Source organism: Podarcis melisellensis (assembly GCF_964234715.1).
Source record: "Podarcis melisellensis genome assembly, chromosome: 3".
Taxonomy (NCBI): Eukaryota; Metazoa; Chordata; class Lepidosauria; order Squamata; family Lacertidae; genus Podarcis; species Podarcis melisellensis.
In genome coordinates, this window is record NC_138530.1 from 76,106,707 (window position 1) to 76,130,777 (window position 24,071).

Genomic DNA, 24,071 nt, shown 5'->3' on the forward strand with positions numbered 1-24,071 from the left:
AAAACTCACATATCATAGCACCAACTAGACAACTTGCTTGCTTCTGATAACCGGGTTATAAACACATTAGCTTGGGAGCAGCTACTAGTTTTAAGTATGTTGAGAGACATTTTAATTATTGTTCCTAACTAGGTTTTATTATTCAATAGTTTATAATTGATGTTCTTAAATGTTTTAAGCTGCCTTGAACCCCAGCTTGGGAGGAAGATGAGCTAAAAAGCAAATTAAATCGAATTATTAAATTAAATTCGATGCATGCTTGCCTGAGTCAACCAAAGTGAAATTACTGCGACTTATGGGACTTGAGTAAGTGAGGAATTGCTCTTTTTGCCATTTATAAACATGCAGGAACACAATGCGAGACTGCAAGGCTGTTAAAACCTTAAACCCCTAAGTAATAGCAGGAGGAGGAGGAGGAGGAAAGCCCCACGAGCAAGAGTTTGCTCCAGGCAAGCAAACCCTGCAGGCTGGGGGAAGGAAAATAAAACGCAGCCCTCCCCACTTCCAGCTGCAACACTTAAGGAGAGCGCCGTTAATGTGAAAGCGGAAGAAGATCCTCTCGGGGCCTCCGGGTGAGAAAGCAAAAGGGGCCGGGCCTTGAGCGAGGAGGCTCTCCGGCCAATCGGAACGCGCTGCGTCAGCGGTTGCCTTCTCCGGAGCAGGCGCTGTTGCGCGGCTCTGGCGGCGCGCGGGAGTTTCGGGGGAGAGTTGGCGGCTGTTCCGCGAAAGGAAGCGGCAGGCGGGACGGAGGGGGTGATTGACGTGGGAAGCGCGGGAGGCGGCGGCAGGTGAGTGTGCGAGGAGGCGCTGCGGGGGGCGGCAGTTGCCTATCCCCCCCCTATCTGGCCTTCCCACTCTCAAGCGGGGTTTCACTGGGGGGAAACGGCGGGTCTCTGGGTGCTGCAGGCAGGGCGTGTTTTACTGGGTAAAAAAAGTAAGTGCTTTGGCGCCCAATGGGACGTATCCTTCTACATGCAGGACTGTCCTAGTTCTAAACTTTAACTCTGAATCTGGAAGCTTTCCTCTCCATCCCAGATTAATGCTGCAGATTTATACACCACCGGGCTGGGAACCTCAGGACCCCGGACCCAAATGCAGCCTTCCAGATTTCTCTTGGGACTCTTCCCCTCCTCCAGCAAACATTCCTTGCTAGGCCTGCTTTGCACTCTCAGGTGTTTCTGCCTGACTGGAATGAGCCCTTGACCTCCCTCTTTCCTGGAGGGAGGGCAGAAGGGGATTTGTGGGTAGAAACAGCACAAAAGGCCAGTGGTACCTCGGGTTACAGACGCTTCAGGTTACAGACACCGCTAACCCAGAAATAGTACCTTGGGTTAAGAACTTTGCTTCAGGATGAGAACAGAAATCGGGTGGCATGGTGGCAGCAGGAGGCCCCATTAGCTATAGTGGTGCTTCAGGCTAAGAACAGTTTCAGGTTAAGAACAGACCTTCAGAACGAATTAAGTACTTAACCCGAGGTACCACGGTAATATTCATTCATGCCCATTGCTCTGCCAGCTTTGGGCCTTGGGTCCCACCATTTTTCTCTCAGAAGGAAGTGCAGTCCTTGGGCCTCTGCACATTTCTGTGGGGCTAAGCCACATCTTCTAAGCATTCATTCATTTTTATTCATTAATCTCCTTCATTCAAAAGGATCCCAGAGTGGTTTACGATGAGTGAAACACAATGAACACCGAAACGTGTACCGAATGAATACTGGTACTGAATACAACAGCAGACACAGAAAAATCCATACCTCAGTACCTTTAATCTTGCTGAGTACAATAGGGGCTTCCTGTGCCACTACAGGAGCGGATTTCACTTTTGGGGTGCTGCTATGGAGAAGACCCTACCCCATGTCACGGAACAGTGAGCCCTTCCTGATGGTGGAAAAGGGACCCTCCACTGATCTCAGGGCTCAGGTCTGAGATCACAGACACAAGTGGTAATGTACAGTGGTGCCCCGCAAGACGAACGCCTCGCAAGACGAAAAACCCGCTAAACGAAAGGGTTTTCCGTTTTGGAGGTGCTTCGCAAAACGAATTCCCCTATGGGGTTGCTTCGCAAGACGAAAAAAATCTTGCATCCCCCCGCGGGTTTCCCCCCGCTTTTTCCGCCCTTTTCTTAAGCCGCTAAGCCGCTTATCAGCTGTTCCGCTGATAAGCCGCTTAACAGCTGATCGCTGGAAGCCGCTTGACAGCTGTAGCGCTAATCCGCTAAGCTGTCAATGGGCTTGCTTCACAAGACGAAAAAACCGCTATACGAAGAGCCTCACGGAACGGATTAATTTCGTCTTGCGAGGCACCACTGTATACCCTACAAGGAAGGGTATACATTAGCATCATCAGGCCGCAATGCGATTCACATATACTGTGCTTGGAAGTTAACCTTGTTGAAATTATCTACCTCTGAAATAGGCTGTTCTGAGTATTTCCTAGTCACCAATGAGGGGAATAATGGCAGCACATGCTTAGGGGCTTGGGTCTTTTTGATTCTATTTTACAAATGCCTTTTACACCCACCTAATCTCTCTGCAGCCACCATGAATGCAGTGTACAAGCTCCTTTAATATGTTGCTGAAGGCACACATTCAAAATCAATTGATGTGGATTAGTTTATCTGCTAATATCTATTAGTCTCTCTTTTGTAATCTCAGGTGGTTAGAGGTGAGAAGAGAGCAAGGTGTCCCACATATTGAGTGCATGATTATGAACGAAGTGGGAAGTTTAAGTTTGTGCGTAACTGTGAACATGGAATCAGCATCTGCTGCGACAGTGTTTACTGCAACAACTGTGAGCCTGTATTTGTGACATCATGTACTCTTATCATTTCAAAAACCCTCTTGAAATTACCCACACTCAACTGATATAAAAATCTGCCATAGCACCACTATTAGAGATGAAATGATTTGCTAAGTTTATTAGGTGTCTGCTTGTTCATTACAGTGCTGGGCACTTGACTGTACACAATACACAATTTCCCAGTCTTTGTTTTGAAATTACTGATTTGCCAACAATGAGTAAATATTAGAAAATAAATTATAAACAGATGGTTTATTTATCATCCTTGCTTTGTAGTTAACATACCCACTTGCATGATAATGTTAATCACAATTGTGCCGAAGAAATTTTACTTGTAGCTTGATTTTCTTATGATAAATTGATATTTCCCGATTGTACACATACAAAAGACACTGGAGGAAAGAAGAAAAGAACATTTCTAAATGCACTTTACATTACTTATCAGACTTCATAAAACGAACCTGGCTGGATCAGACCAGAAGCCAATTAAGTCCAGCATGGTTTCCAGAGTGGCTGACCAAACGCCTATGAGAAGTGCCTGAACAATATGTGAACACAATGTCACTGTCCTTTTTGTGTTTCCCAGCAGCTAGTATTCAGGGACATACTGCTTCTAATACTGGGAGTAATTTATAATAATCATAACTAGTAGCCACTTACAGACTTAATCTCCTTGAAGTTATCTAGTTCCCTTTTATAGCCATCCAAGTTGACAGCCATCACTATGTCTTGTATTGGCAAATTATGTAATTTAATTATGCACTGTGTGAAGAAGAGCCACCCATTCTTGTTTCAGCTAATCTTAAATTGAGACATGTTCCTTTTGTTTATTTTGGCTGTACTCTTTATTTGTACACGTGCCTAGGATTGAACCTAGGTTTAGGTAGACATGTCTAGAATTGCGCTGTAAAAGAACTACAATGGTACCTCCGGTTAAGTACTTAATTCGTTCCGGAGGTCCGTTCTTAACCTGAAACTGTTCTTAACCTGAAGCACCACTTTAGCTAATGGGGCCTCCTGCTGCTGTCGCGCTGCCGGAGCCCGATTTCTGTTCTTATCCTGAAGCAAAGTTCTTAACTTGAAGCACTATTTCTGGGTTAGCGGAGTGTATAACCTGAAGCGTATGTAACCTGAGGTACCACTGTACACACAATTTGATTCAATATGACTTACTTCCAGGTAAGGCTGCTGCCTTAACCAGATAAACAAATTATAAAGGGCCTTGTAGCTTACAATTAGTATGTATATGTGATTGCACTGAACAAGAAAAATTTGGAAAGATACAAATACACTCCATGTTTAAGATTAAAATTATATCTAAAAGGCTTAGGAAAACAAAGGGTTTTTCCTGGGAATGAAAAGACAAAGCCGTTGTCCAGCAGACCTCTGGAGAGAGCATTCCACAATCATGGCTGGGGCTCTAATTGTGTAGTCTGGTCTTGGTGGCTATATTATGCTAGAATTGCTAGTTTTATTAATAGAGAACCTTTCTTGAGATGCTTTTAAATGTTATTTATTGCATTTTATATAAACTGCTGTGGGAAGCATTTTAATTTTGAAAGGGAGTATATAAATTTGTTAAACACAAAAAAACCACACCCAGCTTTCTGGGGCACCACCACCAAGAAGGCCCTCTCTCTGGATCTCAATTGGTCTCACCACAAATGGTGGGGCACCAATAGAAGGACTTCCACAGAATATAAGTTATCGTTTTAAACCTTATAAATTCTTCGCATGCTCAGTGTCTCATTAGGAATTAATGAGGAAACATTTCATAAGTTTTGTTTCCTTATAAACGTTGGGATGCTCCCCAGTTTGAAAACTTACTGCTATTTGGGATATCAGTGGACATTTAGTTGCAAGCGATGTTTCTAGCTTGGCTTCATATTCTAGTTCTGTAGCCCAAATGTAATTGTGACAGTTTCACATTTAGAAAACAGAACAGACACAAAACATGTACTATGTTACTTCAGAGAGAAGTGTGAACAATGGATGAAGATTTCAGTGCTCCCTCGGTGCCTTCATCACTCACTGAGAGCTTAGAGATGGCTATGGAAGTGGAGAGACAATGCGCCAGACTCCTCTGTTTCTCCTGTGCATCAGACACCACAAACGGAGGGAAAAGCTTTTCTGCTGATTCTTATTTAGCAAGTGGGTCTCTTAAGAGGTATGTAAAACTTAAAAATGTCACCCTTGGGCTTTTGTCTTGAAAATACTATTGGGCAGGCTTGACTTTACTAAGAATGTTTCAGTGGCATAATTACTTTGAGTAGTATTAAAATCCCCTGTGTGTGAGTGTGTTCAGGACTGAGAGTTTAGAATGTTTAATTAGTTTCTTCTAACAGCTGCTGTGTGCCACAATGATCCCATTAGTGTCTTCGACTTTTGTTTCAATAGAGGGTATGGGAGCTCGTTCATACGTTACTGACGTAGCATAGCTTGATGCTGAAAAAACAGTTCCGTTTCGGCTTTTTGTTGCAGTGGTAATAAATTCAGATGCTGATGCAGTGCCAGTGACACAACAGAACTGCAGTACTGGTCTTGAGAAATGATTGGGAGTTCTAGGTGTCCTATGCGAATGGTGCATGGATACATTACTAGTACAGGGTCTTAACACAGGGAAGAATTACATAACAGCAACATCATGTTAGCAATACTTTAGAGCAGCTAGTGTTCCTTATATCAGCCAAGATTAAGGGACTAGGGCAAGTTGTAGGGTTTTGTGCTCCTCCTCCATTCTGGCTCACATTTCTTCCATTCTGTGCTATGATTTCACCAAGGCTTGCATCAGCCAGAGCCAGGGCTTGTGGTTAACCAGGATATGAAGCTGACTTCAAAGCAGAACCTGCTTTGTTGAGTTACATTGGTGCCAACACAGGAGTGTGCATATGTGTGTGGGTCAGCAAGTGTCAGTGGTGTAGATAGTGGATAAAGGGTCATGATCCCATGACAAAAGAATACTAGTTGGATATATATAGGACATCCTTGGGAGGAGCTTTCTCGGTGCGGAGGGACATGGGCAATGCCACCTGAATTTCAGTAATAATGGTATCCCCCTGTGTGCCCTCTTTGGTACTGTGGTGCCTGTTCTGCACTTTGGAAAACCAGGGAATTAAGGGCAGTGAAACAGGTAGATGACAGCTAGAGTGCAAACAGTGAAAGATGTGCTGCAAAGCTGCCTGAGCAGGAGTAAAACAATATACCGTATTTTTCGCACGATTGGACGCACCGGACCATAGGACGCGCCTAGTTTTTTGGGGGGGAAATAAAGGAAAAAAATTTTCCCTTTATTTCCCCCCCAAAAGCAGGTCAGGGAAACCAAACCAGGTCGAGGAACAGCGGGATAGTGGCGCTGCGCCTCCCTGCTGTCCCCCGAGCTTGTGGGGCTGGCTGATGTCTGCCTAGCGCGCGGGGCGCTCTGCTTCAGGGCGCCCCACCCGCCGGGCGGCAGGCTGCTATCCGCAGCTTGGGGAGCCTTGCGGGGAACTGCTGCAGGGCTCCCCACGCTGCGGATGTATGCCTGGCGTGAGGGGCGCTCTGCTTTAGGGCGCCCCACCCGCCGGGCGGCAGGCTGTTATCCGCAGCTTGGGGAGCCTTGCGGGGAACTCCTGCAAGGCTCTCCACGCAGCGGATGTGTTCCCGAAGCGCCAGGCGCTCTGCTTTCAGGGCGCCCGACGCTCCGGGAAGCAGGCTGCTATCCGCAGCGTGGGGAGCCCTGTGAGGAACTGCTGCAGGGCTCTGCACGCTGCAGATGTCTGCCCGGCGCGAGGGGCGCTCTGCTTCAGGGCGCCCCTTGCGCCGGGCGGCAGGCTGCTATCCGCAGCGTGGGGAGCCTTGCGGGGAACTCCTGCAAGGCTCTCCACGCAGCGGATGTGTTCCTGAAGTGCCGGGCGCTCTGCTTTCAGGGCGCCCGACGCTCCGGGAAGCAGGCTGCTATCCGCAGCGTGGGGAGCCCTGTGAGGAACTGCTGCAGGGCTCCCCAAGCTGCAGATGTATGCCTGGCGCGAGGGGCGCTCTGCTTCAGGGCGCCCCTCGCGCCGGGCGGCAGGCTGCTATCCGCAGCGTGGGGAGCCTTGCGGGGAACTCCTGCAAGGCTCTCCACGCAGCGGATGTGTTCCTGAAGTGCCGGGCGCTCTGCTTTCAGGGCGCCCGACGCTCCGGGAAGCAGGCTGCTATCCGCAGCGTGGGGAGCCCTGTGAGGAACTGCTGCAGGGCTCCCCAAGCTGCAGATGTATGCCTGGCGCGAGGGGCGCTCTGCTTCAGGGCGCCCCTCGCGCCGGGCGGCAGGCTGCTACCCGCAGCGTGGGGAGCCTTGCGGGGAGCTCCTGCAAGGGTCCCCACGCTGCGGGTGTGTTCCCGAAGCGCCGGGAGCTCTGCTTTCAGGGCGCCTGACGCTCCGGGAAGCAGGCTGCTATCCGCAGCCTAGACACGGCTAGCGGAGCGCTAATCCCGAAGCTTGGGGCGTGCGGAGCTCAGCGCGCCCCAAGCTTCTGGGCGCCGGCAAGGTCTCTGCTAGCCGTCGCGGGGCTCTCCCAGGGCTAGCGGAGACCTTGCCGGCACCCAGAAGCTTGGGGCGCGCTGAGCTCCGCACGCCCCAAGCTTCTGGATTAGCGCAGTGGTCCGCTAGCCCTGGGAGAGCCGGGCGACGTCGCGGGGCTCTCCCAGGGCTAGCGGAGACCTTGCCGGCACCCAGAAGCTTGGGGCGCGCTGAGCTCTGCACGCCCCAAGCTTCTGGATTAGCGCAGTGGTCCGCTAGCCCTGGGAGAGCCGGGCGACGTCGCGGGGCTCTCCCAGGGCTAGCGGAGACCTTGCCGGCACCCAGAAGCTTGGGGCGCGCTGAGCTCCGCACGCCCCAAGCTTCTGGATTAGCGCAGTGGTCCGCTAGCCCTGGGAGAGCCGCGCGACGTCGCGGGGCTCTCCCAGGGCTAGCGGAGACCTTGCCGGCACCCAGAAGCTTGGGGCGCGCTGAGCTCCGCACGCCCCAAGCTTCTGGATTAGCGCAGTGGTCCGCTAGCCCTGGGAGAGCCGGGCGACGTCGCGGGGCTCTCCCAGGGCTAGCGGAGACCTTGCCGGCACCCAGAAGCTTGGGGCGCGCTGAGCTCTGCACGCCCCAAGCTTCTGGATTAGCGCAGTGGTCCGCTAGCCTTGGGAGAGCCGCGCGACGTCGCGGGGCTCTCCCAGGGCTAGCGGAGACCTTGCCGGCATCCAGAAGCTTGGGGCGCGCTGAGCTCCGCACGCCCCAAGCTTCTGGATTAGCGCAGTGGTCCGCTAGCCCTGGGAGAGCCGGGCGACGTCGCGGGGCTCTCCCAGGGCTAGCGGAGACCTTGCCGGCACCCAGAAGCTTGGGGCGCGCTGAGCTCCGCACGCCCCAAGCTTCGGGATTAATGCAGCGCTCCGCTAGCGGTGGGAGAGCCGGGCGACGTCGCGGGGCTCTCCCAGGGCTAGCAGAGACCTTGCCGGCACCCAGAAGCTTGGGGCGCGCTGAGCTCCGCACGCCCCAAGCTTCGGGATTAATGCAGCGGTCCGCTAGCAGTGGGAGAGCTGGGTCTCCCACTCCTAGCGGATAGCTTCCTGAAGCCTGGAGAGCGAGAGGGGTCGGTGCGCACCGACCCCTCTCGCTCTCCAGGCTTCAGCCAAAGCCTGCATTCGCTCCATAGGACGCACACACATTTTCCCTTGCTTTTTAGGAGGGAAAAAGTGCGTCCTATGGTGCGAAAAATACGGTAATCACAGAAGGAGGCACCAGTCGCATCCTCAAGTAGCCATTCAAGTTGAGCTTTTTCATTCACTTCTACTCCAGAGCATTTTGCCAGCTTCAGCCGTTTCAAGATCTGGATCACCAGTCATTCATGTACTTGTAACCTCCAGATTGGATTACTGCAATACATTCTATGTGGGGCTGCCCCTTATGTTTGTCTGGAAGCTGCCTCTGATGCAAAATGTGGAGGTTCAACTGCTCCCTGTTACACTGCTGCTGTATGAATTGCACTAGCTGCCAATTAGCAGGTTAAGTTCAAGCTGCTTGTCAAAAGGGTATACAAAGCCCTATGCAGTTTGGGACCAGCAGGCCTAAAATATAGTCTCACCCCTTATATACCCAATTGATCACTGCTGTGCAGGAATTGGGTCTTTAGTGTGGTGGCAACTGTCCTTTGGAATTCCTGTCTGTTGTATATTAGGCAGGCACCATCTCTGTTGTATGTTCTATAGCTACTGGAAACCTTTGCCTTTCTGCAAGCCTCTTATGTGGATATCTTTATCCCAGTCTGCATCTGTATTGGAACTGTGTTTATATATGAAATTGCTTTATATTATTTTATATAGGGAACATTTTAAAATTGTTTTTACACTTTTCTTGTCTTATGGTTATAACTTTTATTTTTTAATATATTATATTTTTTGTTTTAACCTTTGTGGGGACCGTATGATAAAGGGCAGGTAAGAAATCTAATAAAATAAATAGCATTTTAAGAACCTGTGAATAATGCTGCCTATGTTTTTCAGGGTTTTGCTGGGGCTGGATCCTTTTCCAAATGACTATGAAGAAGACATCATAGAGTTATTTGGTTTCCAGTGGGTTACCGAAACTGCTTTGGTTGAGTCTTGTACACTTCTCTTTGGATTATTTAGGTATGGTTTTTTTAGTATATTTATCTCCATAGCATGTAGTCATAAGTATACTGAGCCAAATTATTGTCCTCTAAATATACAGCACTTTTGGAGAGTGGATCTGAGGGCATTGTTAGGGTCTTTCGAACATATAACATTACTGTACTTTATTAATGTGGTACATTGTTGCTGAATCTTGGGAAATGGCCATGCTGTTGCTTGTGTCGCACAAACACTTAAAAAAAGTTCTTATTGAGTAAACATGCATAAGTCACACCAAGTTCAATGAACTTTCTGGTAATTGTGCTTAGCATTACATTTACAAGCTTGTTGCTGTTGTCAGTGCAAAATGGCTGCAATCTCCACAGCCAGGACAGGCTTCCAGGTGAACTCAGCAACACAACATCAGCATAGTGCTAGTCCTGTCAGTGTGAAAACATGCACTGCAGCAATGCCCACAGCACAGAGTGACTTAACAATGTAGCATCCCCACCAGTCATCACATGGTTCACAGTGCAGGCTAGGGCAGAACCATGTCACTTGGCAACAGCACCACCAACCAGGGCACTGCATTCAGACAGAGCATCATCAGCTCTTCATGCAGAAGCCCCCAACTTCAATCCCTGGCATCTCCAGTTGGGGTGTGAAAGGCCCTGGTCTGAGATCCTGGAGAACCACTGCCAGTTAGAGTGGACAAGGCTAAGCTAGATGAACTAATAGTCTGATTTGGTATAAGGCAGCTTCCTATGTTTCTATGGCTTTAAGATCTTTGGGGGAGACCCTTCCTAGCATCCAACGTCCAACAGCTGTACATTAGCTGGTGGCATGGGCCTTCTCTGTGATAGGGCCCTAATTGGGAAACAGCCCACCCTGTGAGGAAAGGCAGCCCAACTTTTCATACCAAGTGGGCAGCAAGAGTACTTCCACACGGAACCAGAGGGTCACGCAGTGCCTTTGGCTTTGCTTGAGGGAGCAAGGCCAAAATTTCACATCACCCCCAGCCCTTGCACTGCCTTCCCAACGTCCCAAAGCAAGGCTCCGGACATTGGGAAAGCAGCTCAAAGGCTACCAGGGTGAGGGGGCATCAAATGTTGCCGAGGGCCGCCCAAAAAGGCCTCAAGGGCCACATGTTAAACCACCCCGCTCTTAGGTATGCCTGTTGCTGACTCTTTTTTTCCATTTTGATGCCAGCTTATTTGCTTTTAATTCTTTCAGCCATTTGCAGGTTATTAGTTTTTCAGCTTCAGGCTAATGTCACCCCCCTGCGGTTTTATAGGTTGCATTTATGTTTTTATATCTACTCTCTTGTTTGTTTATTGTTTTGTGTTTTAAATTGAGCTTCACTGTACCCTGCCCTGAGATCATTTCCAGTGAAGGGTGGTTATAAACATCGTATTATTGGGCATTGCCACATCATATGATGCAAAAGAGGGTGATACGCAGGGGAGAACTGAGAAGTAGACGGATGCTACTTAACCATTCTGCTACTCCAGGTATAGCCACTCATGCCCTCTAGATGTTGTGGACTACAACTCCCATAATTCCTTACTCTTGGCCATGATGCTGGGCTAGATCGAAAGTGTTGTCCAAAACAAATGAAGGGCACCACATTGGCTAGCCCTACTCTACTCATCTACCTTGCAAATTTATTCTCTCCCCTCACCAAACCATTTAAAATATATTTTCTCCTCAGGAAAGTTCTGGAAACCAGCCTGGCTGAGAGAAAAATAGGCTTGAAGAGGGAGGGATTTTTTTAAAATGAGAGAATCTATGGTCACTGTGATAGAAAAGCATCCCTTTCCTTCCTTCACTTGTCAATTTTCCAACCCTACCCTGCATTCATGTTATATTAACATGTGTTTGGGAACAGTTTACTGATCCCTGCTTGTGGCTGGTTGCAGCTACATTATGTGGCCCATACCAATTACAGGATGAGATCATGGGGTTTACATTGATGCCTACCAGTTTTTGAAACGTTGCTACTTCTCTCTTGGTAGTCATGGGGCCTGTGGGTTTATTGGTTCTTGTGTATGGGGTTCATTTCACAAATTGCATTTGCCCCAAAGTGGAATATAATATTTTCCTCTAGTTCTAGTCTTGACCATAGCTATCTATTTAGCATCTGTATTACTGTTAGATGAGGCCACACTTCAGAATAGTTTGACATTTGAAAATTGCATCCAGTGCAGAATGGATCTGCCTGCTTATTAACTGGCATTTCCTGTAAAAGGCACCTTACTCCTGTTCTGTATGATTAGCTGTGGCTGTCAATTTTTTTTTTTAGCAAAGCCGGGGATTCAGGCTATACCACAGCCTGGTTATAAAAAGTTGCTTAACCTTTTGTTGAGTATGTTGTCTCCTTTTGTAACAAGTAAATTTAATAGCTCCCGGACAATGTGCCAATCAGTGCCAAATGCTAAATAACTTTAGTGAAATTTTCTGTTGAAGATACGGAGCCATACTTAAGATCAGAAAGCATATATAGCCAATGCCACATCTAGAGTTGGAATTGCATTTTTCTGATGCTTTAGCTCATATCTTAAGCCCATGGTGGGGAACCTCAGGGGCTGACTGGGACCATCAAATCTTCTCTGTATGGCTGTCCCTCTCTCCGGGCCACACCTCTCACCAGCTTTGCTCTACACCCTCCTGAGATAGCTAGAATGTGTCATTGAACTGTAATACTACCTCTTGTTTGCCTGGTTGGGAGATTATATAGATGTGTTTTACACACACACACTACTTCTTCTTTGGCGATCACTCATAACTGAGTAAGATTGTCTTCCATGAACACGGTCTTAACAGTGAGTCCATAAGTGACTGTGGAGGACAATTCTTGATCCACAGGTCCTTCCACAGTAAGGACATAGGTTTACAGGCCGGGGTTGATCACAGTGAGGGTTTGCCAAATGTGCCTTTCAGTAGGTGACCAGTAGATTCATATCTGCTGCAGCCTTCATCTGTCTTCACAGCTGTTGTAACATACCACTTACTATCTTCTGCCGGTTCTGCCATTGAGGACTTCTTGGATCATTCTTTGTCTAGCTCCTCCCCTTTGACCTTACCATCTTGGGTGACCCTGCTGGGAATACAAGACTCCCGACGGCTTCACTCACAAGGGTCATAGCAACGTGCAAGCCCACTCACTATGACAAGGTGATGATCCAGCAAGTGACCATCACACACACACACACACACACACACACACACACACACTTTTGCCTGGTTGGAATGTAGTTTATTGTACAAAGCCAAGAGCCACATCTATTCTCCCAGCATCACTTGCAAGCAGCCCTCTGGAAATTGTCCATGAGGAAATGAGGCCCTGAGGCAAAAGCAAAAAAAACAAACAAACAAAAAAAAACACCCCCCATCTCTATCTTAAGCTAAGGCAAATATAGACTTCCCTTGTAGTTTCTTCAAATCTCTTGTTTATTTCCCTTGTTGTGTTTCAGCCTGCCATACATTAACATAGTTCTGGTATTCCCATACTCTCTGTTAGTTAAACCAGGAATAAGCACTAACAAACTCTTTTATGTGGAATTATCATTATCTGTAGGAGGTGATCAAGGGACCAGGCAGAGCATGCAAATTGGCTTGATTATTTTCAGTTTTTTATGTACCTTTTGTTTCAACTGTTAGTCGATTTACCCCCAAGAATGAAGAAGCTATTGGTTGATTTTGATGAAATAACCCGATTTTAGATTTCAAAATTTTGTTGTTTGTATGTGCTTTCTTTGTTGATAGGCAACAAATACACAAATTGGAAAACCTTATTCCACCAAGTTTATCTGACTTTGGTAAGTTTTTTTTAATGCTTCTAGGTTGTTTGTGCCTTGCTATATATTTTTAACAATAAATATTTTGTTTGTTTGTTTGTTTGTTTTAAATGGAACCTGCCCCTTTCCTTTCCTCCAGTATTCAAAACTTATGAACTATACACAATTTCGACTTGATATTTCTCATAAGTTAGCCCTATTAAAAATTGCTAACCTTTAAAAGAAAAACTTTGTTATTGCAACAGCCATAATAACCCATCGGGGGCAGGGGGGGGAATCACAATTGGCTTTGTCCTTGTCCTCACCCATGGGTAGTGGATCACTTGATTAAAGTGATGACAAATGCTTGGACACAAAGTGTAGCCATCCTTTGGCATAATGGATAAGTAAAGAACACCGTCAGTTGGCTAATACATTGCACATTTTGAGCAATGTAAAACATGGTCTTTAAAAATGTTTTGAAAGGTGCATGCCAAATCCCAAAGCTCTTTGAAGCATTCATGTGCACATGAATGTACCCTGTCCTGGGATTGTTTATGATGAAGGGCAAGATAAACGTATTTTAAATAAATAAAGAGCAAACATGAGACAGATTTATTGCTCTATACACAGGAAGATTTTTGTCTACCGTTTCCCATGCACATCCATCAGTGCAAAAATAACTGAGGAAGCATCAATCCCTACTCATGCATTTAAGCTGTTGGATCAGTACCAACAAAGCTGAAGCATCAGATGAACTACAACTTGTTTCCTCCAATTCCATTTTAGCTTTTTGAGGTTCTTCTGTTTCCATCTTTTGTATGGAATTTCTTTCATTAAGGTACAGTTCTGACATTGTGTATACATCAGTGCCACTTTAAATAGTGAGCTGTCAGTATGTAGTAACATAACCATCCTAGTAGTGTTTCCCATGTCACAGTAGATCTCTTGGGTATTTTTTAAAGGCATGATGTGTGTAGTAAGCTGCTGCATGTAAACAGCTTCTTTGCAGAAAGGTTTCAATCAGTGCCATGTGGCCACTGATTATTTCCCCATATGTGTTAATGTTGTTGTCTATAACTCTTTAATTTTATTTAGATTGAGTGCCCACATGACGTGATAGAAATTATTTATTCCTGTTTGTTCATTTGTATTTTTTATAATCAACTTGCACTATGTTTCCCTTTCAGTTTGGGAAAAATGGGTTATGTCAGTGCAGCATACCTGAAATCACACATTTCTAATTTCTGCCTTGGTTTCAGGTCAGGCTGCAGAGCTTCACTGGGAAGCCCAAAACATCAGGCAGCAGTGCATTCAGTTCCTGCAGTATGTGAAAATGTTCATCTTCAGGTAGGTTGTCAGACACGGTTCCTGTTTAATTTTTGTTTGCATAGTTGGTGCTGCATGATATTACATATTAACATCTTCATTCAGATATCTGGTGCCACACGAAGCAGAAGATGAGTTGCTTCATCCATTTGAAAAGCAGGAAGCACAATTCCCTTCATTACTTGTTGAGGAACTCCATTCTTTGACATTGCACGTTGGACACCTGCATGAACTCTCTAGTTGTGTTCTCGGAGGATTGACTGTTCCGCCACAAGCAAAGGTTTTGACTGTACTTTTTGTTGTTGTTGTTGTTGGCGCATATAGACATTTCTAGTTGGCACATATTATAATTTAGAGTTGGAAAAGAGGCATTATAAACTTGCTGGCCAGTTATTCTTGCAAGTTCTCTCTTATCATATTGCCAAGAAAGGGACATTTTGTGTATCCCACCAGGGCATTGTTATAACTTATGGCACTATATTAGCACTAACCTAAGACATACACCTGAGTTACATCACCTAGTGGGACAGATACTTCCAATATTGTTTAGTAGTGCCACACGGTGATATTTGCATGGTGGCTATATTTCTTCTGATAATGCTAATATGGCAGCGAAATGACTGAGCTGCCCATCATTGCTTTCAGTCACATACGTTTTTGGTAGAATATTTTAAAAGTCCACTCTAAGTAGAACTTAGTTAGATGCAATCTTGTGTTAACATTTTGATAATAAGTTACCCTTCATGCCCCATTATAAAAATTGCAACCCCACATCCAGAAAATGAAAAGTCCTTTTGCCCGAACATGTGGCATTTAAAACCAGGGGTGGGAGGGGCAGGCGTACAGCCACAAACACACACATGCAGGTTGCTTTTCAAACCTTTGCATAGTTAGCCTGATAGTCCTGGTAATGAAGGGTTCCCATTCATAGGAATGTTCTTAAGCTTGTTCAACCAAAGTCTCTTAAAAATATTCTTCAGACCTTCATGCTAATCATGCACTCATCTGAAAAAAGAGCCTGTGAACCTGGGGTTATCGGGAATATTTTTGTGCAATGTTTTCTTTTAATTTCAGTTATTTTCCCCATCATGGCATCTGATGCATCTTCATCTAGACATCCACTGGTCATTGTTGGAAATTCTTCATCTTCTTGGTGAAAAGATGCCAAGTAGGTTATGCCTTTGCAATTCAGATTGTTCTTTTGCATTATTTGTATGTTGGGTTCTATGGGAGATGTTAAACTCTTTGGTTCAAAAAGCACACGTGCAAATTATTGGGAATATAGTAGTCTGGAAAGTAAATCAGCACATTTTTTAAATTAAAAAATCATTTAAAAAGTCAATTTATCTCATCACAGCAAAACTCCATTTTTACATCAATTTAAATGACAATATATCTATCCACAACTTATTTTAAACCAATTAAAACATATTATTTGTCCTATTGATTTCAGTGGAATTTCTGATCTATTTCTGCATGTGGGCGTTCTTAAGCTCATCTTTTGGCTAAGAACCCCTCACTTGTGTTAGTCTTTCAGTACAACCCTAAACCAAATCTATTACTTGAAAGCAAAAGTAAGTCTTTAGTGTTCTTAAATTCATTTGAAAGGCTGGCAACCATGTGTACACACATGGCCAAGCCAGCAGGCCCCTGTGCAAATTGACAAGATATTCAGTAAGCCCTTGCTTATTGTCCCTTGGACATCCTCCCATTGTGTTGGGAGTGAGTTGAAGTGGAGAAGAAACCAGCAGGTTGTAAGGCAAATCCAAAAGCAATGTTCAGCAAGCGAAAGGCTTCCATTCCAGTGTGCTGGTATCCTTCCAATACAAAATGCAGGCCATTTTATAATGGGAGCCTCTAAATTTTCTCCCCGTTTACTGCTGAAAGAGTGCATTTCCCTGCCTGTGGAAGGTCCTGCCATCCGAAATATTGTGCAGTGGGGTGGGGTGGGGTGGGAAAAAAATAAATACTGTAATTTGTGTCTGTAATTTGTGGAAGGACCACAGCTTAGTGGTAGAGCATCTGATTTGCATGCAGAAAGCCTTTGGTTCAATATTTGGCATGCCCAAAAGGAGTTGGAAGAGACATCCTGGAAAGCCTCACATGTTCATTGTAGATAATGCTGAACTAGACTGACCAATGACATGGCTCAATATAAAGCAGTTTCCTATGTTTGTAACTACTCTAACCTAGGAAAGTATTTCTACTTCAAACTGGAGAAATTGCCCCTCGACTATGTAGAATTTCTCAATTCTGTTTGTGAATAAACTGCAAACAAAGAACTGCAGTACATATCATTGCTTTTATTCCTTGAATTGCTTCCATGCCATTGCAACAATGTATAAAACTGCTTTATTAACACTCACCCCTGGTCAAATGGGGTAAAAGCTGTATACAGTCATACCTCGTGTTGCATCTGCTTCATGTTGCATCTTTTCGTGTTATATCCCGCGGCAACCCGGAAGTACTGGAACGGGTTACTTCCGGGTTTCGCCGCATGCGCAGAAGCGCCAAATTGTGCTGTGCGCATTCACAGATGCTGTGCTTCTAAAGGTCAAGGTACCCCTGCCCGTACGGGCCAGTCATGTCCGACTCTAGGGTTGTGCGCCCATCTCACTTAAGAGGCCGGGGGCCAGCGCTGTCCGGAGACACTTCTGGGTCACGTGGCCAGCGTGACGAAGCTGCTCTGGTGAGCCAGCACCAGCGCAGCACATGGAAACGCCGTTTACCTTCCCGCTATAAAGCGGTACCTATTTATCTACTTGCTCTTAGGGGTGCTTTCGAACTGCTAGGTGGGCAGGAGCTGGGACCGAAAGATGGGAGCTCACCCCGCCGCGGGGATTCGAACTGCCGACCATGCGATCGGCAAGTCCTAGGCACTGAGGTTTTACCCACAGCGCCACCCGCGTCCCTGCAGCGCTTCTAGTTGCAGACATTTCACATTACGGACTGGCCTCCAGTACGGATCCTGTCCGTAACACGAGGTACCACTGTATGTTGTTGGAGCAGCATGGAGAAACCACATCATTATGATTTTGGCTGAAACATACGCTGAAAATTTTCCTTTACCTGCTGCAAAACACAATGTCAGAAAACTAAGGACAAATTTGGGGTAACCCCCCCCCCCCGTTAACATTTTCCTTAAAAGAACATAAAAAAGGATGACTTGCTTTTCTTTGCACAAATAAAGTGAAAGTATGTATGCATGTCTATGTCTGTATTCATAAAGTCAGTATCAAAGCTTCCTTCATTTCCTTTTTATTTTCTAGGGCAAACAGTGTATGCTCACAGGTTCTCAAATTTAACAGGTGAAAATTTAACCAATATCAGTTTGTTTGAAGAACATTGTGGAAACCTCTTCTATGATCTGATAGGTTTGGCAGCTAACAGGTATACAAAGGTATAATGATCATCTTATTTTTTACTGTTGTACGAGTGTTGCATAGCTGGCTCTTTAAAACTAGACAGTAAAAGGAGTTTCCTAACTGAATTTAGCTTTTCATCAAATCCTTATATATTTTGGCTTGTATGAAAAGACTATATTATTTAAAGACTCTTAGTTAGGAACTGTTTATTCACCTCTACTTGCCAGCTGAATGAGGAAATAATTTTGAGGTGTATTTTTGCCCTGAGTTGAAATATGCACTGTATTAAAGACTATAAGTAGCAAAAACTCCTGTAAATTATACAAAGTTGTAAAAACAGCAAAATTGAAGAAACTGTTTGAAATCACAGAATTTAGCTTTCCGTGGCTTCTAATTCAGATTGTATGTAAACATATATATTTTTAAGTATAGTATTTTAAAACACTTTTCTACTGCCCTTCATCAGATTTAATTCCCTGCCATATTTGTATGCCAATGCAGTTTAAATTCTTAAGTATTAGTGTTATTATTATTTTTATATATTTCTAAGCATACCATCCCCAAAGAACAATTGAGAAAGTGGAAATAATGTTACCGTTAAGATCGCTCGTTTGTTAACACAGTTTAACACAATTTAGTCATTATTTTACTTTGTTTTTTTAGCATTTTTTTCCTTCTATGAGAACATATTTCTAAGTACTGTATCCAAAGAAAGCTTTGTTTGGAAGACTTTTAATATGCACTGAGTTTCCTTTGCCAATCTGCTACCTTCACAAGTTCCAGACAGCAAAAAGCTTATTAATAACTTGGGTGATGAAAACATTAACCAATAGAAAAGACACCCTTGCAATTTGTGTAAAGGCCACTCTAGCGTGGCATGTAACAGCAAGCAATATATAGCTAAATATAATGCAAAATAATGTGAAACTTTTTTAAAAAAATTCTGAAAATAAATGGGAGTGGTATCTAGTTGCTGTATGTGGCTACAATACCACCTGCTGGTGGATCAAGGTAAAACCCACTTGATTAAAGATGGCAGACTAACAACTCATGAAATAGTACATTGTTTCAGAACAGAAGTAGTGATTTTGTTCTATCATGTGTTTCATTAGGGCAGTGCTGTTTGTTCAGCACAGAGTTTGCACTGGAAATGTGAGAGCTTTAGGTAATTTGTATAGTGCTTCTTAAATCTAAAATTAGCACACTCTGCTCTGAAGGTGCATTATGCTCTGTAGAGTTTCCTTCCTAGCATGAATGTTTTGGTTTGCAGCCTCGGTGTATTAGTAAGGTGAAAAAGCTCTTCATGAATCTTTTCACAAAAAGTAACAGCTATTTGTGGGGTATGGCTTGTGTCCAGTTAGAGGCATAAATGCATCCCATTGCTGTTGGTGAATTGATATATGAACCATTTATAACCCAGCTGCCAATTCTCATCTGTTAGGGAGTTTTTAGGAAGAAATAGATAAGTATTTTATCTATCTATCTATCTATCTATCTATCTATATATATATATATATATATATATATATATATATTTTAAAAAACCCTACTAGGTGGCATGGGGAAACACAACTTTTATCACAGACCCTTTAAAAAATATTAACTTCCTCTTTAAAAAAAACAACAATCCTCAATATTCAAAGTATGTTCTACTTTCTGGCTTATTTAATCCTTTCACATTTAGACTTACCGTATTTTTCCATGTATAAGATGAGGTTTTTTTTACTCTAAAATAATGTTAAAAAATGGGGGTCTTCTTATACACGGATAGTTCATGGGGGGGGCAGTTGATTGGTTGCACCTGCGAGCTTGTCAGCGGTGATTTGGTGGATGATTGGTGGCTGCGGCAATGTCTGCTTTGGATTGGCTGCTGCTGTGGTAACTGGGTGGGTGATTGGTTGCCGCGGCAAGGGCAGATTTAGATTGGCTGCCGCTGTGGCAGTTGGGCATGCGATTGCCGGCTGCTGTTGTTGAGCAGGCAGACGCTTGTTGGCTTTTGCAACGCAAGTGATTGTCAGCGTTTGTCAGTTGGGTTAGTGATTTTCTTCATCCCTGCCTCCAAAAGCTCCGCAACTATGGGCAGTCCTCGCCCCAAAAAAGCTCAACAGCTCAGGGCCATCTCCAGTTTTCTTAAGTTTGAGTCCCCAAAAATACATGGGGTTGTGTTATACATGGAAAAATAAGGTATGTGTTTTAATGACAATATCTTAGCTATTTCCCGCAGTGAACATTTCTAAAAGTGTCCATATGTTAAATTCCACTATTTGCTCTGAGGAAATTGTTTGTTCATCGCAGGTAAGGCCCTCTGAAGCTCTAACTAGTCACCACTACCCTTGCACATGTGTAAAAGAATTGTGGATTTTGCTTATTCATCTGCTCAATCACAGAAATAAAGGATCCCTTACAGAGGTAAGACTCGTTGCATGACTAGCATGGGTAATATTCTATGAAAACAATTGCATTTGAAACATTCAGATATTCGTAGATGGATGAACAAATGTCCCAAACTATTTTATGTACCGTAAGCCTTCTTTTACACTTGGTTCCATTCTCAGATAATCTGTAAAGGGGTCTGCGTTCCTTTAGAGGCAGAATGTGGGGCAGGTGGGCATGGTTTGGGCCAAACTGCCTTACAGGGCAAATTGGTACTTGTGCCAGGTCTAATCAGGATCCTGGGGCAGTGGTTCCCCATGCCTGATTTAAAAGGATCACTTTGAGAAGCTCAGCAAATGATGCATATCAACTTCAGAGTCTACTAACAGTTGTCTACAAGCTGGTAAAGGAAAGCAGCAACAGGAGAATTATTGCAAGAGATGGACAGGGTGACTGGTATGTGTGTGCACTACATTATAAAATTGAACTTCTTTTTTTAAAAAAAGCTGAGTGGCTTACTTTTCATTGCAGTCCTTTTGGAGCTGTTTGAATAACATTCTAAAGGATGTATTTGGGAAAAAGAGGGATACAGAAGCAGTATCTGCCTTCAAATCAATTCCATGCAAGGACTCCCTGACTTTTTGTTGGTGGCTTATAACTCACTTGGCATTACTTCACCATGTTGACCGCAATGGGAATGTAGATGAAAAGGTAGGTTTGTTTTTACTGCTTTCTAAATCCTCTCATAGATTTTTAAATGTTTACTTAGGCCTTGTACCTTACATAGATTTTTGGCACACATGCTGAGAATGTTTGCATAGTGAGTTTATACCTTAAAAAGCTACTCTCTTTTGTGATAGGGTAAAAAAGAAGAAGAATCAGCATTCCTCTCTCCCAATCCCCACCTACCTACAAGTTTGGTTTTTTTACCCAGTCTCTCATGACATTAGTTAGTGCTCAGGATCCTTACAAATACTAAGTCTGATATGGAACTGATAAAATAGTCCCACAGTATTTCCAGCCTACACAGGATTGAATTAAAAAAAATTGTTTGTTTCTTTGCCTCCATGCCTTCTCTTGAAGCTGTAACTTATCTCCTACACCTATTCTAACATGAGAGTATGCCTGGCATGTGATAAACATATCTCATTGAACTGAGGAGACTGTGCTACCTTTCAGCTTAAAAAAAAATAAATCACTGAGCTGCTGCCAATGAAATTTGGGCTGTTTACTGATTATTCTGAAAAAAGTTCCCAGCTCTCCAATTTCTGTCTCCTAACCCTAGACCTTGACAGAAAACCAACCTTTGGGGGCCAGGTGGGCACATTTTGAAATCTGAGATAATTGCATAGAAAACAGCTGGTTGGTTTACGGTGGGTTTTCTTTTATTTTTTTTAGGAAGGTGGAGTGTAAGGTTTTATAAATTAGATTCCTGTAGCTCTGGGAGAAGATATGCAGTATGGTACTAGTGGCGAGTTGGAAGAGATGGAATTTAAATAGGAAAGTTTCTCTGTCAATAAGAAAGTATGAAGCCTTTTTTAAAACTTAAAGAAGAGAACATATAGATCATATGTATCTTTCCTCAGCTACAAAATAGTCCACATTATCGTATCCTTAAAGGCTACATTCATAAATGTTTAAAACCAAATAGAATAGTAATATTACCACTTTTGAACATTGCAGGGGTCAATTTTAACGCTGCTCTGGGCTATTGAAATAGAGTCAGAATGACTTCAAGCTAAACATTCTTGCCTTTGAATTGTCTAAAATGACTACTTTGTAAGATATGCAAAGAGTGGTTTCCAGCTGAGCAGCTTAGCAGCTCAACAGGTGAGCCAGAAGAAGAAACTAGTTTTCTCCTGACATTGTTAAAAAGAAATACTACCCATATACTTAAAAGTTGTAGTCCAAGTTATGATTCTTTTACTAAACATGACAGAAGAATACAAAATGATCTTCCAAGCCCCTGGCTCCAGACCATGCATGTGCTGTTTTGCACAAATAATAGTATAAATCTTTTTCTGAGACTGCAATGCTGTATGTAGTGTGAGAGTGAGAGTGGGGTGTTCTGGAATTGCTTGCATACCTTTTTTGTGTTTCAAAAGGCAAGGCTTCTTTTATCCAAATGAGCAAGCTGAAAGTGGGATATGGCAAACTGTTGACAATAATTTTCAATATTGGCCTATTGGCTCAGAATTGTTTAATAAAGAACTTGTGAACTGCTTCATTGTCCTTGATTCGGGTGCCGGAATGCTTTTCTTCACTCTTCGTAGACTATTACAGCTTATTACAGTGGTACTTTGGTTTACGAACTTAAATCTGTTCCGAAAGTCCATTCTTAAACCGAAACAATTCTTAAACCGAGGTGCACTTCCCCTAATGAGGCCTCCCGTCGCCTGTGCCCTTCAACCATTCAGATTCCATTCTTAGACTGAGGTAAAGTTCACAAACCGGGACACTACTTCCGGTTTTGCGGAGTTCGTAAACCGAATAGTTCTTAAACTTGACTGTTCTTAAACTGAGGTATCACTATATACATTAAATAGGGGAAGTCTTGTAACAGTGTTACCCACTCCCATGAAATTACTTGTGTTTAAGGATGGCTAGAACTAACTAATGGAACCAAAGTTAGTATGTTGGTTGTGGTGTTGTAGAAAGGTAGATTTGATAGCTACGATGCACATTAACAAGTTGCAGCTGCTCTTGTTAGTGCCAGATTAACGTATAAGCTAAACAAGCTATAGCTTAGGGCCCCACTCTCTTGGGGGCCCCTAAAAAATTTAAAGGAGAAAAAAACTGGATGTACATTTCCAAAATATAAGATACAAAACAAATAAAATAAAACCTACATACAGCAACAGTGTTTTGTGTTGTGTAGGCTCCTATTTGTTACGTGCAAATGGCTTTAGGTACCTATTATGTCCATAAATTACCATATAGCATATATTCAACATAAAAAACAGCGACAATTTGTTGTTGACAAAGGACAGCTGGACATATAAAGTACTCCATTACCTTCAGTAGCTTAGGGCCTCATCAAACCTAAATCCAGCCCTGCTCTTGATAATTCGGAGGTAGTGCAGTAGGCATGTATTCTGGATTTTAAAAATTAAGAGTAAAAAACTGCAGTGTACTTCTAAGAAAAACAGGTACTTTTGCTATGTGTAATGAGTACTTTTTCTGGCCTATCCATACTACCGTAAAATACATTTGTTCTCTATGAAGACAATAAATGTTTTGTCTATTAATCAAACGTAGTGGAGAAAAATGAGTGTTCTACACGCCCGTTTGTAGCAATAATTAAAAGAAGGTAAATATCACTTAGCTTGCCATGCATAGCTCACTTAGTATTAGCTTGCCAAAACCAGATATTTATCATTCAATATGGTTTTTCATCCAGAAACCAATAGACTCTAACTGGTCCTTTGTGGAAGATCTATTGAAGCAGTCCATCAATAGTCAAGTAAGTATGTTAAGAATCACAGGCAAGTTTGATTGGGCTGATTTGGGGACAGAATGTGAAAATGATTTTATTCACCACGTTGCTTTCAGAAATCTGGCTTCTTTAACTCAGGAGTACGAACAACCTTGATGATCTGTGTGAGCTAGGCTGCTGTGTAGTTTCCTTCTTGTTAGTGGTCATACTCCTGAGTGCTTGTGTTTTGAAGATAAATTGTCAGATAGGGTGGGGGGGCTGGGGAGAGATAATTATCGTGGACGTATTACTTGGTCCCTTTGACAAGATGTATTCCGAATAAGAACAGGATGCTTAGAAAATGTAAGCTCTATGCTGAATCTGAGGGTATCAGGTTGAGAGACGTGATGGGAGAGATAGTCTA

The 24,071-nt window shown here is 43.8% G+C and overlaps 1 protein-coding gene across 1 annotated transcript in view; it reads left to right on the top strand.

The window, feature by feature from the left end:
- The first annotated feature begins 705 nt into the window (after positions 1-705).
- MMS22L (MMS22 like, DNA repair protein) overlaps positions 706-24,071 on the top strand; it is an 84,217-nt gene continuing 60,851 nt past the window's right edge. Inside the window, exons 1-11 of the mRNA XM_081904603.1 lie at positions 706-788; positions 4,772-4,965; positions 9,303-9,428; positions 13,155-13,207; positions 14,428-14,515; positions 14,600-14,774; positions 15,569-15,662; positions 17,764-17,894; positions 20,155-20,268; positions 20,764-20,943; positions 23,633-23,695. Coding sequence (XP_081760729.1) covers positions 4,787-4,965; positions 9,303-9,428; positions 13,155-13,207; positions 14,428-14,515; positions 14,600-14,774; positions 15,569-15,662; positions 17,764-17,894; positions 20,155-20,268; positions 20,764-20,943; positions 23,633-23,695 — 1,203 coding nt within the window. The 5' untranslated portion in view covers positions 706-788; positions 4,772-4,786. The remainder of the gene's footprint in view (positions 789-4,771; positions 4,966-9,302; positions 9,429-13,154; positions 13,208-14,427; positions 14,516-14,599; positions 14,775-15,568; positions 15,663-17,763; positions 17,895-20,154; positions 20,269-20,763; positions 20,944-23,632; positions 23,696-24,071) is intronic.